The following is a 16,455-nucleotide window of genomic DNA, read 5'->3' on the forward strand; positions in this document are numbered from 1 at the left end:
ACAGCCGGCTGTAGCTTTTCAGCTCACAGCCCGACACACACCAACACAACAGCATAGAGAGCACAGACGTTAAGGCGGCGAGGCGTGATTGCGGGTGCTGCTCAGGTGCGTCCTCCTCCCCTGCAGCGGCGCTGCAGACCACGCCCCGCCACACAAATTAACCAGGCAAAATACATATTTAGGCAGAATTTTGTAAATATCTATTTTTCATTTCTTTAGCAGCAAAGTGCTTTTTTTTCAGTTATTTTTAAAAGTCAGGTCAAGGCTCCAAAAGCCCAAAGGCGATACAACAGTTTTTGTTTCTGGATCATTTTAGTTCAGCTTTGCTTTTGTTATATTTCTTTAAGAGTTCAAAATGTGTTAATTACATAAATAAAATGTAATTTTCTCTGTAGCACTTCATGGATGTCATAAGCAGCACACCTTAGTTGTTCACACAAAGGTAAAAACAATATATACAGTGTTATCTTCATTTTAAATGTCAACAAGTATTTGCGGCTCTGTTTTCTTTTGCGTGGAAACCGGCTCCAAATGGCTGTTTGGGTCTTAAAGGTTGTGACGCCTAAACACATTCAGATGTGCATGTCTGAGTCGTTGATCCCGCTCTGCTTTCTCAGGCCGTCATCCAGGCCAACCTCCCCCTGTGGTAAGAGACGCCACTCCAGTGCCGACCCTCATGCCCGCTCTCCGTCCCCTCACCACTCACCCAGCCCCACACCAGGCGCCTCCCCACGGGGCAGCGTGACAGATGAAACCTGGGTGGGAAGCCCTGCCGGCGCCCTCGGACCCCTCCTCATGTGCGGATTCCCTGAGCTGGACGTTCCCTCCAAGACTAGGAGGACGTCGGGGAGTCAGTTAGTCCTCCTGGCAGGTCAAGTAGACTCCAGTCTGGAGTCCTTCCAGGATCCTCCCGCAGAAGAGGGGCGGGAACAAGAGGGCCTGGCCGAGCTCTTCCTTCAGGTGCCCTCCCACTTTACCTGGAACAAACCCAAACCCGGAAACGCCCCTCTGTTCAGGTGGGCCTTACAGCATTCAGCAAATAGATTTGGGTGTAGTTCGGTTACTAGCTGATGATCACATCTGTTTTCTCTGCCTTCAGGACCTCATCGCCCCCTCCTTTGGACTGGCCTCTGCCCAGCCAGTATGACCAGTGCGAGCTGAAGGTGGAGGTCCAGCCCAAGTCCTACCACAGGGCGCATTACGAGACGGAGGGCAGCCGCGGATCCATCAAGGCAGCTGCTGGACATCCTATCGTTAAGGTGCGTCCTCACTATCACTTTCATATTAACCTTTTTTGTCACAGTTTGTTTAATCTAAGCTTGTTCTCGATTTACTTTAAGGTGAGTTACCTTGGCACTGACTTAATATGTGAGATTCAAGGGTATTATAGAAATAAACTGAAATGATATTGGAGTCTTTAAATTGATAAACAATAGAATAAGGACGCTCGGGGCACTGGTGCAAAAGTTTACTGAGGCAAACTACAGTGAGAACAGCCACTAAGGCTTTTACCAGCTGAAATGAAAGTAAGAGCTTTCAGTGTTGGTGTGATAGAAGAGGGTGCATGTGATGGGTCAACATTAAAATAAAAACTGGATGCATTTTCACTGTTCTCACCACAGCCATGTTGTTAGTCAGACAATGCCATTAAAATGCTCCAAAAGGCTTCAACAGCACAAACATATCCCGCCTAACAGACAGCTAGCAGCTACAGCGGTCTGGGGTCGTTTTCTCTCTGTTTTGACCTCCCGTCCACACTGAGACGCCGTTTTCAGTCAAGGAAAACGCAGCGTTTTGAAAACGCTCTCCGAAGCAGATACATTTGAATTCAGTTTTTGCGTCGCAGTGTGGACAGCGAACCCAGAGCCTTTTTGAAAACGATGACACATTGTAGTCATGTGATGCAGTCATGTGACCAATTAAACTAAGATAGCGGGGGTATTATACAGCAGTTGTTTTGTTTGACTGCCCTGTTAAAGATTAATATCAGTCTGTACGCGCTTCAGAGAGCTTTTCTTCAAATTCTTTATTTCTCACTCACTTTTGCAACTTTGTACTGTTGTGTTACTCGCAGCAACAACTCCACCTCATTGTGAGTCCATTTAAAAAACTCGGTGCTTTTCCTCGACATTTTGCCGCGACGTTTCAAAGAGCCGGAAATGAAATAAGCTGCAGTCTGAAATGAGGCAGGCCGAATCTTCTTGCGTTTTGCGCTTGCACAGTACTGGAACGTAAGCGTTTTCCGCCGTTTCAATATGGACGCACAACTCTGGGAAAACGACTGAAAACGTTTGTGTGGACGCAGAGCGTTTTCAGACGAAAACGTAGTTTTCAAATCTATCCGGGCCAGTGTGGACGCTGCCTGTGTCACCATCCACCTGTCAGAGGCCACGCCCCTAATAATGCAAATTTTAAGGCTTCACACAGTTTAAACAGGTGAGTCATTATGAAGGGTGAAATTATCTTTAAAGACCAAAACACCTTTTCCCCCTGTTTCATGCTATAAACGTGTTTAATACTGCTGTAACAATTTAACATGGGAGTCTATGGGGACGTCTGAGGCCTCTAGTGGCCATTAGAGGAACTGCAGCTTTGACTTCGTTTTTTGTTTAGGCTGTGGTAAGTTTAGGTTTCTGAAAATGAAAACAGTTCAGGTAGATGAAAACAAGCTTCTGTGCCTGCTCGTTCAGTTTTTGGTACTCTTCAAACAGTTAAGTGTGAGTCTGTGGCATAAATAATAATTTTAATAAAAAGCTGAAAGCATCGAGCCTGTGGTGACCCACGGGAGATGGAATCACAGGTCGACTGAGGTTGCGTGCTTTGCCGATGTGTCGAGTGAGCGGCCCCGCGGAGCCTGTGGATCAGACAACAGAGGCGGCCTGAGACAAGTAAAGCCTCCATCAAGGCCTCGCATGTAACGGACACCAGCAGGGCTATTCTGGGTGGCACATTCTCAGGCCGCCGCCAAGGCTAGAAAAGCTTCCTGCTGCAAGACGTGCTAAAACTCGCAGCGTTTACTGTCGAGAAAAGGGACAACGGGTCACACAGGAAGCAGATAATCACACTCAGGGCTGCTGTTTAATTTGTGAAATCTACAAAGGACGACAGAGCTAGGGCTGTTCTTCAAATTCTCTTTGTCTATTTTTCCTCTCATCTTTCTTAAGATGAATGAGGGTAGAAACTGAATGGTACAGTGACCCCTATCTTTATGATAAAGCAAATACTTAACAAGAGAATATTAAAAGTTAAAAGTCTTTATAAAAGGATAAGGCAGCTCACTATGCAGATGATTTCTTAACTGCAGGTCTGTAAATGTCACGATCAGTCGGGCCGTTTTCATTTTTTCATTTCCTCGTCCTCTAAGAGATCCCAGCATTTCCCAGGATCCCTTTCCCGGTTTTTAAACCTGTTCCAGTTTAAATGCTGAATCGTATGCAATCAATCATCATCAGAACTTTTCATGGCGAGACCTTTTATTGGGAAAGGATCTGCATTTCGACCTGTAATTACAGTAGGTCTAATAAACGAGTCGTATTCTCAGTTACATGTCAGAGTCAAAACAAGAGAAAGGACCGCACTACTGTGGGCTACACCCAGGTGCCCCACCACATCCACCTGTTTTTGTTTCATTTGTCTTGACAGTTAAACATAAATAGTTGTTTTTATTTACAAGTTTATTTGAAGCAGTCGCTAATTTGGTGACTTTTGTTATAAGTCTGTAGCTGTCGTCCTGTTAAAACAGTTTCTAGTGTTTGCTTTCATTTATGGTTATGACACAGGCTTTTTGTTTGGACTTTTTATATAACAATTGGAGGTATAAATGTAAGCCAGGCTCGCCTGTCCAAAGGTCAAAAACACACATAACACCTCAATCAACCAATCAAGGCTTTATTCGCCACGTGCAGGTTGCCCTGCAGTGCCCTCTAATACTCGCTAAGAAGGAAATTTGCAAGAGATTAAAATAGTAACTGTTAGATTTCTCTTCCAGTTCTCCTTCTTTTCCTTCTGCTAATGTGACCACAGTCGTTTTCTCTCCGTCTCAAACATGCTTCATGTGTTCACTCCAGCTTTATTTGTGGCCGGGAGCTTTTCAGTTCAGATATCACACTTTTGCTTTGCGATAAGCTTTTTAATATCAACACCCTTCCTGAGGACGTGTGACACCAATGATCAAGGCCACTTACAGCTGAACATGCACATAATGCTGCCTCCTCCGTGTTCGGAGGATATTGTCATCAGGCCTCTCCTCCTCTGTAATTTTCTCTTCCCGTCTTTCCTGTACAAGTTATTCCTGGTTTCATCTGTCCAGATGTTTTTGTGTTGTTGTTTTTCTACCTTTCAAGACAAATATCACAAATTGCTTTGCAACAAAATGCTAAAAAACAAATGCTTTGTCTCCTTTAGCTCTCAGCCTTGACGCACAGGCCCTGATCACATGACCTTAGGTTACAATGTAAATGGCCTGTATTTATATAGCGCTTTACTCATCCCTAAGGACCCCAAAGCGCTTTACACACCCAGTCATCCACCCATCCACACACTGGTGATGGCAGCTACATTGTAGCCACAGCCACCCTGGGGCGCACTGACAGAGGCGAGGCTGCCGGTCACTGGCGCCACATTTCTCCCATTACAGGAGATTTCCAAATAATGTCCTGGGATTAGTTCCTCTCTGAAACCAGTTAACCAGCCTAGTGATGGCCTCCCTCACTTCATCTCTTTGGACCTCATGCTGAGAGTGAACGGCTAACACATGGAATCACCTCCAAGTCTTTTATCTGCTTAAGTTCTCCTGGATATTATTTGGATAATATTTAGGAAGTAGGCTTCACCAGACCATGAAACTTACTTCTGAGCCTCTGAAAATGGGCCTCTGTATAAAAGCGACGGTACTTCCTAAACAGCTGATGCAGGACTTTTGTTTGGTGGTAAAAATGCATCATTGTCCAAAAACCATCAAACCATTTCTTTAAATAAAGGTCTGACCACTTGCGTCTATCCCTCAGGTGGCCTTCATGCTAAACTACACATCTGTGTTTTTCCCCATGGAAAAATTCCCTGCACTGATCCAGCCAGCACGAAATGAATCATTGTAAAACTGTACTGTGAGATATCACATGTCGGCTTCACATCCAACAGTTTAAAGTAATTTGGAGTCCAGAGCATGACGTTTCAGGTTGCAGTGGTGTCGAGGTGTTCGTCAGGATGAGCAGCTGCTTATCAGCTCGTCTTTCTTCCTTTCCTGTAGTTGCACGGATGCAGCGAGCAGCGGGTCGGTCTGGTGCTGTTCATCGGCACCGCGGACGACCGATACATTCGTCCTCACCCCTTCTACCAGGTCCACCGAGTGACGGGGAAGACGGTCACCACCATGTGTCAGGAGAAAATTATGGATTCCATCAAAGTGCTGGAGATCCCTCTGCTTCCAGAGAACGACATGTCTGCCAGGTAACGATCACGAACCCTATAAGCCATGCACCGTCACTCAGGTGCTCCTCATATTGTTTCAGCACAGAGAAGAGCTTCGAATGTCCTTCAAGGAGCCTGAAGAAAGACGATCAAACCAAATATTGACTTTTAAACTTGCTGCTTCTCCATGTATATTTCTGATTTTTTCCTAACAACGTGTAAAGAACGGGCGGGTGTTGTTACGTTCCCCTGAGGGGTCTAGGCCGTGAGGGGGAAGTAACAAAAAGTGTCCGGGTCAGAAAAAGGAGTCAAGGAGGCAAAAGGGTTAAATTAAAGAGTTTTATTAAAGTAGCTCAGCTAAAAGAGACGGATAAGCCGCTATCACCATTTAAGGAAACAAACTTTCCACCTACCAGACACCATAGCAACGGTTAGGCATCGCCTGTGGAAGCTGCCAACCCCATCGCAATGGGTTCAAAATACTGACTGAGGGTGGCCCCAGACCTTCAAAACAATGTCCCATGTGATAGCCAGGGCTTTTTTGAGCCTCACATGTGGAGCAGGCAGTCAGAAGACCTTACTGGAACAGTTTTCAGGTGTTTCTTCAGGACAGGGGTACAGGCAAGTTTGTTAGCAAGGGGTGCAGGTCTCAGTGGTGGTTCTACACACGATCTGTCCCCCTGCAAGTCATTTTGAGGACCCGAGAAATGGTCAACCAGCGGCAGCTTAGGGTTAGTTGACCTCTTACACTGACTACATGACACTACTAAGCAATTATGGAGTCTCAATACTTTTGCACAGCATATCAAACCATTTACATACAGCTGCTAATTATACTTAATGCTCAGCTACCCACACCCTGGGTAGCTGAGTCTTTATCACGTTCCCAATGATATCGATCTTCACACCAGCCTCGCTGCCAGAAAACCTTTCATGTTACTGTTTTTTCTTCATCTGAGCAACAAAACACGGTAACAATTTCCCCAAAAATGATCGAAATGATCCCAAAACTGGAGAGAGCAATTTTACTTTGAACACAAAGACGGAAACACTCAGGACGTTTGTTCTGAAGGTGTTTCGTGACTGAGGCATCTACGAGGTTTCGAGCCCTCCTTTTAGAGGAGGGGAAATTACAAAGATCAGCTGTTTGTGACAGGAAATAACATCGATAAGAACTCAGCATGGTTTTAAAAACATACAAATACACGGCCGCTGTCTCTTTAGGCTTAACGAAGGTCAGGAAGCCAGATTAGAAAGCGCAGTAAAAAATAAAGAGCTGTGGTACAGAGTCTAGACACACTGTAGAGGAGGCAGGAAGCATGTAAATAATGTCACCGTAATCTCAAACATTTAAAGAAGGAAGCATGTACATAAGTCGATAATGTTAGTCTGCTGCTTGTTTGCAGGCAGCGTGAGTGAGCTTTAAGTGGTCATGGCCACAGGATGGCTTTGCTGTGAGCTCAATTATTCAGTAACTAGTAGTAGTACTAGCCATATATGGTGGTGTTGGGTTAGAGCTGTGAATAAGGACCTTGTGTTCACAAAACGGTTTGTACAGATCCTTGAGGCCTTTTGTTCTCGCGTCAGCAACTTTCAGCCACGCTGTGGTTTTCAGGCACGTCAGGCTCATTTAACAAAACTCTAATAAGCGGAGGTGTTTGTAGTCAGATGGGTCGCTCCTCTGTGGATCTTGTTTCACCAGTTTCTCGCTCCCACACTTCAGCTTCATACCTTGCACAGTCTTCTCTGCAGCTGGCAGGAATGTGGACCTGAACCACAGTGCACACTGCGCGAGCTCTGGTCCACATGTGGACAGGTAGTTAGCAGTTGAGACGATGCGTTCTGATGAACGGTGCCTTTTTTCTCGTAGCATCGACTGCGCCGGCATCCTGAAGCTGCGTAACGCCGACATCGAGCTGAAGAAAGGAGAGACGGACATCGGGCGGAAGAACACGAGGGTGCGGGTGGTGTTCAGGGTCGCCATCCCTCAGCCGGACGGCCAGATTCTGTGGCTGCAGACGGCGTCGATTCCCGTGGAGTGCTGTGAGTCTCGCAAACAGGAAGCTTGTGTTCCTTTAAAGCACGATCGTAGAAGAAGACGCAGAGGCAAAAATATACTGCATGTTTGTTAATGCTCGAGTTACCTTCTCCGTTCTGTTTCCTCTGCAGCACAGAGATCTGTAATAAAGTCCTAAAATAAACCTGTTGCTTTTCAGCCCAGCGCTCAGGTCAGGAGCTCCCTCAGGTGGACAGCTTCAGTCCAGCCAGCGGCTCCGTGGAGGGAGGAGAGGAGCTGCTCATCAGCGGACCCAACATTTCCGCTCAGTCCAGGGTTGTTTTCATGGAGAGAGGGCCCGGTAAGATCGCCTTATTAATTTACTGCAACTTTAATAAGGTTACATAAACTTCTGTGAGCCTGATGATTTGTCTGAAGGTCTAACTCGTTTGTTTTGTCCCCTCAGATGGAAGATCGCTGTGGGAAACCGATGCCAGAGTCGTGCCTGAAAAATGCAGCGGAGTAAGTACGAGGAGTGATGGTGATGCAGCACACAGACGGAGAAAGAGTGAACGATTTAAGGATCCAAAACTTTTTGTTCTCCCTCGAGTTTCAAAATGAGCTCCAACTCGAGCAGCTGTTGCAGTAAATCACTGCAAACGCTCATCGAGGCAGCGTCGGCATCTTTGAGACACGGGAAAACCAAAAAGTTTACATTTATTTCTTTTTTTCCTCAAACAGAAACTGAACTCTTCATGTTTCAGTTCAGTTACCATCCTGACTTCCAGCGATGATAAAAACAAAGTGACTGGGTTCTCACAACAAAGTTCTTGTTCTGACTTGTGCTGTAAATCAAGCGCACCCTCCCATATACAGCTGTACGCTTTGACCCCGCTCTGAAGGCTCAAGTTCACTCTGAGTTTGTTCAGCTGGATCTGAGATCGGGACAGATGAGCAACGTTTCGACAGGAAGGATCAGTAATGTTTGCAGATGTCTGAGCGTCTCTCGCTCAGTCAGCTTTAGGCAGAGCTCAGCTCAAATGTTTGTTGGCTCCAATCAATCAGTCCAATTTTATTTGTCAAAAGTCCTTGACATAGAGCAGGAGGTATTTACTAATTGGGAAGTTGGTGGTTTTATCCCGTCTGCACGGTGAGATGCTAACCCCAAGTTGCTCTCCGATGCGTCCACTGGAGTGTGACTGTTAGAAGCACAGAAGAACATGAGTGTATGAGTCAGTGAACGATATGGGCTCAAATTGTGGTCATAAATATTTTGTACTTGTAAATCAGGATTTGTAAGTGTAAAAAGAATTTGTGTGTGTGTGTAAAACAGATTTGTGTGTGGACTCAGCCAAAAAATACGTGAGAAACTCTGCACTCAAGTTTCAAGTTACAAGTACAAATTTTGACCCCATTTTTCTTCCTTTCATCTGATTGGCCAATGTCATGTCAATCACAAATTTAACTATCCAATCAGAGAACAGATGGGTTTGGCTATTGGAGGGGTGCTTTATGGAGCTTCAGGTCTTTGAAGGGAATAAATGGCCTTTTACATGCCAGTGCCAGTGTTGTGGAAATGACAGTCTTCTCCAGTGGGGATACTTACAAAGCTTTCTTCGTTATGAATTAGCATACATGTTTTTATTGAACATTTGAAGAACTAGCAAAAAAAACAAAAACTCTTCAAAAAAAACAGGTAGAGCTGCTGCAAAAACCCACAGAGCCCAGCAGCCAGCAACAAATTCTGGATCCTTTGCTTTTAGTTAGCAGTTAGCATTAGCAGCACATCCTGCTCTGATGTGAAAGGACCTTTATGCTGCGCACTGTGACTCACAGCCATGGTCCCGGGTCAGCCCTGACTTTGTGTTAAACTAATCCTAAAGTAATAATGTATTTCTAACCACTGATATAGCACAACTTTATCCTTTCAACAGCTGCTGAACGTTAGGGGACCTAGCTGCTATCGGATATTTATACAGTTTGAAGCTGGAGGATCTCTATATAAATCTCCGAAGAAGAAGAACCAAGAACACGACTGTAACGCGCTACGCTGCAACGGACCGAGATCTTCAAGAACACATGTTCAGGCGCGTTTCAAGTTTCCAGTGAACGTGTGAATGAGTCAGAGGCGGCTCTTTGGCATCAACTCGACGGACGTGTGTGAACACGCATCGTTAATTAACCATTAGCCAGAACAATCAAGATGGGTCTTCCAGCATGGCGGTGACCCAAAACTAAGGCAACAGAGAGCAGCTGAAGACGGGTCCTGGAGTGGCCTGGCCAGCCTCCAGACCTCCACAGATGAAGTGGCAGCCAAGAGAGCTTCAGAGTTTCTGTAAAGAGCAGCAGACCAACATCTGAGACGAGTACAAACCTGGTGACCAACTACAAGAAACATCTGTTTGTGGCACTAATGACTGAATTAGATTTGACCTCTGCTGCTTAATAAGGACAAAAGTCTTTCTAAGTTAAATATGTGATAAATGGTGTTGCAAGCATAATTAAAATCAGTGAAAGCAGTCAGGCGTCTGCAGCAGGGCCTCCCGAGGTTTTACAGCGTCTTAAGAGACGTTCAAATGCTCAGGTTTTTTTTCTGAGCATTTGAACGTCTCTTAAGATGGGGACCAAGATTCCCTTTATAGGAAGTGGAAAGAGGAAGTTACAAGCTGAAACCTCCGGCGTTACCACGATAAATTTCAGACATTCATATAAATACTGTTTCCCCTTTTTCGTAGTGCCATGAAGCCTTCTTGCCGAAGCTCCTCCTCCTTCCTTTTAAGTGCGTTTTGCTGACGCGCTCAGAGCCTCCGTGTGGCTGCAGATCAGAGTGCAGCGCATGTGTTAAACCACATCATTTAGGTCCAAATGCCCAAAATACAAAATGCATTAGTATGTAAAGCAGAAAAGCAACAAATGCTCATGTTTTATAAACGTGTGTGTGTGTGTGTGTGTGTGTGTGTGTGTGTGTTCCAGTCCAGCATCGTGGTGGAGGTTCCTGTGTACAATAAGAAGGCGACGTCGCCGGTCCAGGTCCAGTTCTACGTCACTAACGGGAAGAGAAGGAAAAGTGTGACGCAGAGCTTCACCTACCTGCCTGGAGTCAGACACCACGGTCCTCCCGCTGTCGCCACAGTCAAGCAGGAACGCTGGGAGCCAGATCGCATCTCCCAGAATCCACCTGGCTTCAGCTTGACGGCCTCGCGCAACGGCACGCTCAGTCCTGACGTGGCGTACTATGGTTCCTGTGACCTCCTGGTGCAGTGTGGTCCCCAAAGCAACCCCCATCTCCACCATCCTCACTCCTCTGCTCCTCTTCAGACCCCTTTAATGTATCCTCAGACGTCCTCGGTCCCGCTCCAAGTCTCCTTGCCTTCGCAGACCACCTTGATTCCCCTTCAGACCTCCGTCATGGCTCCTCAGATCACCACGATTCCTCCTCCAGCCTCTTCTGTCCCACTTCAGACCTTCTCCGTCCCTCCACACTCCTCCCCTGGTGGATCTCAGAGGGACCTGTCTCTGAGTCCCAGGAGTACCTTTGTGACACCCGCCAACCCCCAGAAGGACTCTGTGCTGGCCGGGCCGGGGGAGGCGCTCATCATCAAGCAGGAGCCGGAGGAGCAGCCGCCTCTGGGATCTTTAGGCCTCCAGGAGATCACGCTGGATGATGGTAGGAAGCTGGATGTTGACCCAGATTTACTCTTGATAAAAACAAAAAAGCTTCTTCCTGTTTTTTTCACAATAATATACATTTATATTTATCAACATAATATACAGATGTGAGGTCAAAGTAATTTTAATCATTTTAAATTATGGAAGTGACAGCTGTGCGATAGGACCAAAATCTCATATCCCGATATAAGACATCTATCGTCCTGACAACGATATAAATCACAAAAAGGTAACATTGTATGTAAATTCTGTGAATCTCAGGCAGCTCGACTTGCGTGAAGTGTTTCCAGCTGCGCGTCCTTTACCTGGAGTCCAGTGTTTTAACCGATGCATGAAACGATACCTCCAAAGGTTGATTGTTCATCTGGACGTAGCGTTTTGTGGGAGAAATGTTTCATCATCATCAGGTGACGTCTTCAGTCTCAGCTGACTGCAGGTTTCCAACCTTATAAACAGTACATTTGCATAATGACTGAAACCAGCCCACTGAAGGAACAATGGGCTGGGAGGGCAGTTCCTTCATCTTAATTATGCAAATTCTCATGAACATTGATCAACAACCACTGATGGCCATGAGTCCCATTCACAGAGAGTTGGGGAATGGCTGCAATCACAGCATGTAAGATGGTGACAGATGTACCCTTAGGCCCCCTCCTCGATTCAGAGACGGTCTTTCCCTTTTCACGTAAATGTCCTCCTTGACTCCGCCCTCAAACCAGCGTTCCTCCCTGTCCAGGATGTTACATCCTCATCATTGAAAGAGTGTCCACTGGCCTGTAGGTGTGAATAGACTGCAGAGTCCTGGCCTGACGAGTTATTCGTGACACAGTCATCTCAGGCACAGAAGCTCCACCTACTTGCTATTTTTTAAGGGGCAGCCAATTTGCTTAAAGGAGGAGGAGCTAAAACTGCTTGTTTCTGATTGAACTGAGGGGCTGCACAAAGACTCATTATGAGATAAAGAAGGATTATTGTGAACTCTGAATGATGCAAAGCTGCCCTGGTGGAGTCCAAGTATCAAAGCATGAGCAGCGTTCGTCTTTTTACCTCGTAAACCTGCTTGTTTCAGTCTGTTCTTCTCATGTCAGTGACACCATGTGTGCACTCTGTCGCTCTGTGATGTTGGCTGTGTGCGTGCGTATTGCGTTTGATCTGGGTTAATAATAGCTGTATTTGCTGCTCTGAATGGTGCAGGTGGAGGTTAAATTTGTTGGCACAGGCAGCAGCTGTCCTCAGGGCGTCTGATCTTCACGCTGTCTTCCTCCATAGCCTTTCAGCTCGAATTTAAAACCCCGAAAATCAGAACCCCCCCCCCCAGAGGAACGGCAGCCTGCTCACAAACTGAAGCACCTACAGGAGCTTCTCTGGCATCCCATTCTCTTTGTGGAGGGCACCACAGGGAGTTTGTGGCTTTTGAGTTATGTGACTCCTGAGAGATTGATCTGGTTTGGAGATGTGATTTATTTCAGATATTTAAATCAGTCTGTCAGTGCAGAGAGTAGAAGTGCGACATAATAAAGTTTAATGTTCAGGATGTTCAAAAACATCGTTATGCTCACCGCATCAGCACACCGGTAAGAAAACTATGACTGGTTATACAATATCTGCGTACGTGCGGCGGCTGATAGAAGTGTATTTACACGATTCTGAAACACATTAAAAATGAAAATCTGGATAATGAATGTCCTCCGTGCCTGCATGATGGACACTTTTGGTACTTTTTTATACTAAATTAGAATTTAACACCTGACCTGACCTTTCATTAAAAGATTGATAAAGTGATGTTGCCATGGACACAGCCTGGGACCCTGCTTTTACTGTCTGTATTCATGCTGGAAATCCAGCTTAAGGTTTCTGTCGTCCTTGAGGTCCTAGCAGCAGGAGCGGCGAAAATGGTGCAGTGGTTAGCACCATCACAGGAGGTTCAAAGGTTAGAACCTGCCTTTGTGTGGAGCGAGCGTTTCCCCGTGGCTATATCGGCTTCCTCTTTTTTGGTTAATCGGTGACTCTAAAGTGTGTGTGTGTGTGTGTGCGCGCCTCAGGTTTCACTGCAGAGCTATGAATAGACCGAGCTGTTTGCTGCTCTGCAGATGAACTCAGTTTTATCTTTTGCTGCTCATAACGAGCGCACTGCAGTGTGACCGCCACACCTGCTCAGCACATTTCAGTCCTGTTGCTTCATGATGTGTGAACAGTTTAGTATTTAATGGACGGGTTAGAAAAGCAGAGCAGAGGAGTTAAAGAAAGCCAGTTTGTTTAATGTGTTGCTGTTGGAGTGAATCAAGGAGCTGAATGTGATGGATTAAAGCGTTTGGAGAATTCGTTTAAAGCACTTTGTCCTGCTGTGCCCCCGTGTGGCCGTGCTCGGTACTGTAACAGAGTCCTTAAGCAGGTTCCTAACTGGGAAGGTGAAGTGGAAGAGTCTGCAGCCACAATCAGAACTAAACCTAAGGAAAGGTGCTTAAGAGCTTCCTTTATTAACTCCTTCTTAGCGCTCATGGAGACTGGAGCATCCTTCATGAAAGGAAAGCACCATCGGTGCAGGTCATGCTTGAAGCACTGATTGTGACTGCAGAGCCTTCAAATCAAACTGACCTCTGTCCAGTAAACTGTGTCGTGTTATTTTAATTTTACCCTCAAAGAGCCCAAAAATCAAAATATGGCTGGTGAATTTCAGCATCTCTGCCAACACAGCAGCAGAGAAGCTGAAATTCCATCCATCCATTCGCTTCCGCTTATCCTTTTCAGCCTATCCCAGCTGTCATAGGGCAAGAGGCGGGGTACACTTTGAGGGTAGCTTTGCATGAGTCACACCTCAGAGTAATCCCTCCTTCTTATGCTGAGCCCCACTGCAACCCCTGAGGTTAAGCATCGTTCAAAACTAGCCATCCTAGCTCCTCCCCCTTCCAAGAAAGTTTCCCTCTGATTGGCTGGGGCTGCCCCTCCCAAACAGCACGACCACGCTGCAGTCTCACTGCTTCAAAGACAGGGATCGGGTTCAGTTTGCAGTTGAATGGGATCGAGTTGGCGATTACATGCAGTCTGATAACAAAGCAGTTAACTGCTAAATCTGCAAAAGGTCTGCAGAGTCCAGCCTCAGGTCTGAATCCAACTCCTCTGCAAATGGTGACGCAGTTGCTGCATGAGACCAACAAACCGACACAGGTGCTCAGCAACGTTTGTTTTATTGGAATAAACAGACCACAACGTTTCTGTTTTGTTTGCAGTGAACGAGATCATCGACAGGGACATCGGTGGCCTGGTTGGCGGCGACCAACCCGACCGGTACGACTGGGAGCCAAAATCCGGCGCCGGCACCTTACCGTTCTGCGGAGGCCCTCAGTAGCACCAGCGCTCTCAGGAACGTCGTTTTTCTTCTGCTGTTTGCACAAAGTGCTCCAAACTGATCTTCAAGTGCCTGAAAACGTCAGATGACCGTTTCCTCATCTGTCTCAGGAATTTTAGAGAGAAACCGACTCGTACCTCACAGACAAACCAAAGATTTAACTTTTCATGAGCGAATCGGAGGAAGATTAAAGGGCTGAAATGTAACTTTGTTATAATAATTCTAACAATCGGTAACGTCAGACGTAAAATAAGAAAATTCTGTTATTTATTGGCCAGTAAATTACAAATAATCTATTTTTGATACTCTGGATCTGATCCTCAAACCTGAAATCCTTCAGCTGATTTACATTTTTATAGCTTTGTTTTACACTCGTTTACATTTCCTTCGCCCGGTTTAACGTTGACGCTTCTCGACCGAACTGTTGTGGTGTGACACGGCGTTTTAGAAACATGTTTAAGGTTGAAGTAAAAAGAAAAACAAACTTGTTGTGTGTACGAGTCTTTTCTTTCAAAGGATTTCAGAGCCCGACGACCAACACGTGCGCTGAAACAGCAACGTTTCATTACAGGGAGGTCAGAGGTCACGGTTGGTAATATTCTTCTCTACAGGAACAACCAGAAGCTGCTTGGAGTTAAAGAATGACTCGCGCATGACGACAGCTGCTGCTGTGTTTGCAGCAGTAAAAGATTTTAGAAAAGAAAAGATGACGAACAAACGAGCTGCAGCAGAGACTTTTAATCTTTTCTAACACTCGTGTTGATGTCGTCTTTGGAGCTTCTGTGTTCAGCACCATGAAGTCTGAAGGACCAATAAGAGCAGCTATGGTTCAGTGTCCTGCCCTCGTGTGGCCGTAAGCAGCTGTAACGCTCTGCCCAGGCCCGATGACTAAAGCACATCTATATTTTCACATTTTAAGGCAAAACCTTTAAAGCCTTGAAGTAACAAAAGCTGCTGCTTGGTCCTTTTTTAACACGAGCTCGCCTCAGATTTTTGATCTTCTGACATCATGACGGGGTATAAATAAACCGGGATCCCACCATGATGGCGACGGCGAGCTTCAGGTTAGTCCGTCACACAAAGAGCTGCTGGTCTGGGTCGGTTTGAACGAAGCAGAATTCCTCCACGGCCGAGTCCGACCTGGATGTCCAGCAGCTGTCAGCGCAGGTGTAGACTAGCACCGTCCCAAATTCCAGCTCCACCCCTGCACCGCCGCGCTCCCCCTGCAGCAGGCTTACCAGCGCGGGCATCAGCTGCAGCTCGAATGTCCGGGATCCTCCGCAGGAGCCACACGCTGGCACCAGCTGCGCCACGTTGGACGGCGGCTCGGAGATGAAGAGCGGCTTCCCGCCGCGGCAGTAGCGCAGGATCTGCTGCGGACACACCGAGATCATCTTCATGAACCTGGAGAAGACGGCGTCTCCGTGTCGGGCTCCGGTCTTCTCATACTTCTCGTCCCCGCCTCCTCCGCTTCCCTCTAACTCCCCCACTGCCACGCCCTCCCGCCTCTCGTACTCCCTCAGCAGCTCCTGAGCGTGCTCCAGGTCGCCGTCCTCCCCGCACACATCCGTCTCCTCCACCACGCTGATGAAGAATGGACAGAAGGCGGTCACGTCCTCCTGGGAGTCCCCCAGACTGAGGTCACAAAGACGGCTGCTGACGTCCGTCTCACCACCTGTCAGGGGGGAAAAAAAAGAACCATAAGACGACCTCACCTGCCTGTCAGAAGGTAGTTCGCACTACAGCGCTCCCTGCTCTCAGTCTGTGACTCTAACAGGAGCTTCACTTTATCATTTATTAAAACCAGCGACTCAAAGGAGGCACTGAGCTCAGAGATGAGCTGAGCAATAGGCTCACTGTCTCAGACTTCCATACACTTTATTTTGGATTATTACAACCATAACGGAGAGGCCTGGGGAAAAGGAAAAAAATAAATAAAGGTGAAGATGGGGAGATGGTTAACAGGAAGAGAGGGGGAGGGGAAAATAGAGGAGAAGAGGGATGGAGAGAGACGCCTGCCGAGGAAGGAAAATAA

The 16,455-nt window shown here is 46.6% G+C and overlaps 2 protein-coding genes across 2 annotated transcripts in view; one reads left to right on the forward strand and one right to left on the reverse strand.

The window, feature by feature from the left end:
• nfatc3b (nuclear factor of activated T cells 3b) overlaps positions 1-14,904 on the forward strand; it is a 24,204-nt gene extending 9,300 nt beyond the window's left edge. Inside the window, exons 3-10 of the mRNA XM_005745093.2 lie at positions 618-1,016; positions 1,100-1,259; positions 5,249-5,448; positions 7,280-7,452; positions 7,626-7,766; positions 7,872-7,927; positions 10,379-11,072; positions 14,302-14,904. Coding sequence (XP_005745150.1) covers positions 618-1,016; positions 1,100-1,259; positions 5,249-5,448; positions 7,280-7,452; positions 7,626-7,766; positions 7,872-7,927; positions 10,379-11,072; positions 14,302-14,420 — 1,942 coding nt within the window. The 3' untranslated portion in view covers positions 14,421-14,904. The remainder of the gene's footprint in view (positions 1-617; positions 1,017-1,099; positions 1,260-5,248; positions 5,449-7,279; positions 7,453-7,625; positions 7,767-7,871; positions 7,928-10,378; positions 11,073-14,301) is intronic.
• Positions 14,905-15,143: 239 nt separating this feature from the next.
• Positions 15,144-16,455, reverse strand: part of pdcd2l (programmed cell death 2-like) — a 3,572-nt gene continuing 2,260 nt past the window's right edge. Inside the window, exon 2 of the mRNA XM_005745094.1 lies at positions 15,144-16,095. Coding sequence (XP_005745151.1) covers positions 15,494-16,095 — 602 coding nt within the window. The 3' untranslated portion in view covers positions 15,144-15,493. The remainder of the gene's footprint in view (positions 16,096-16,455) is intronic.

The sequence above is a fragment of the Pundamilia nyererei genome, unplaced genomic scaffold (genome assembly GCF_000239375.1).
Source record: "Pundamilia nyererei isolate P.nyererei 1_Seehausen unplaced genomic scaffold, PunNye1.0 scaffold00154, whole genome shotgun sequence".
NCBI lineage: Eukaryota > Metazoa > Chordata > Actinopteri > Cichliformes > Cichlidae > Pundamilia > Pundamilia nyererei.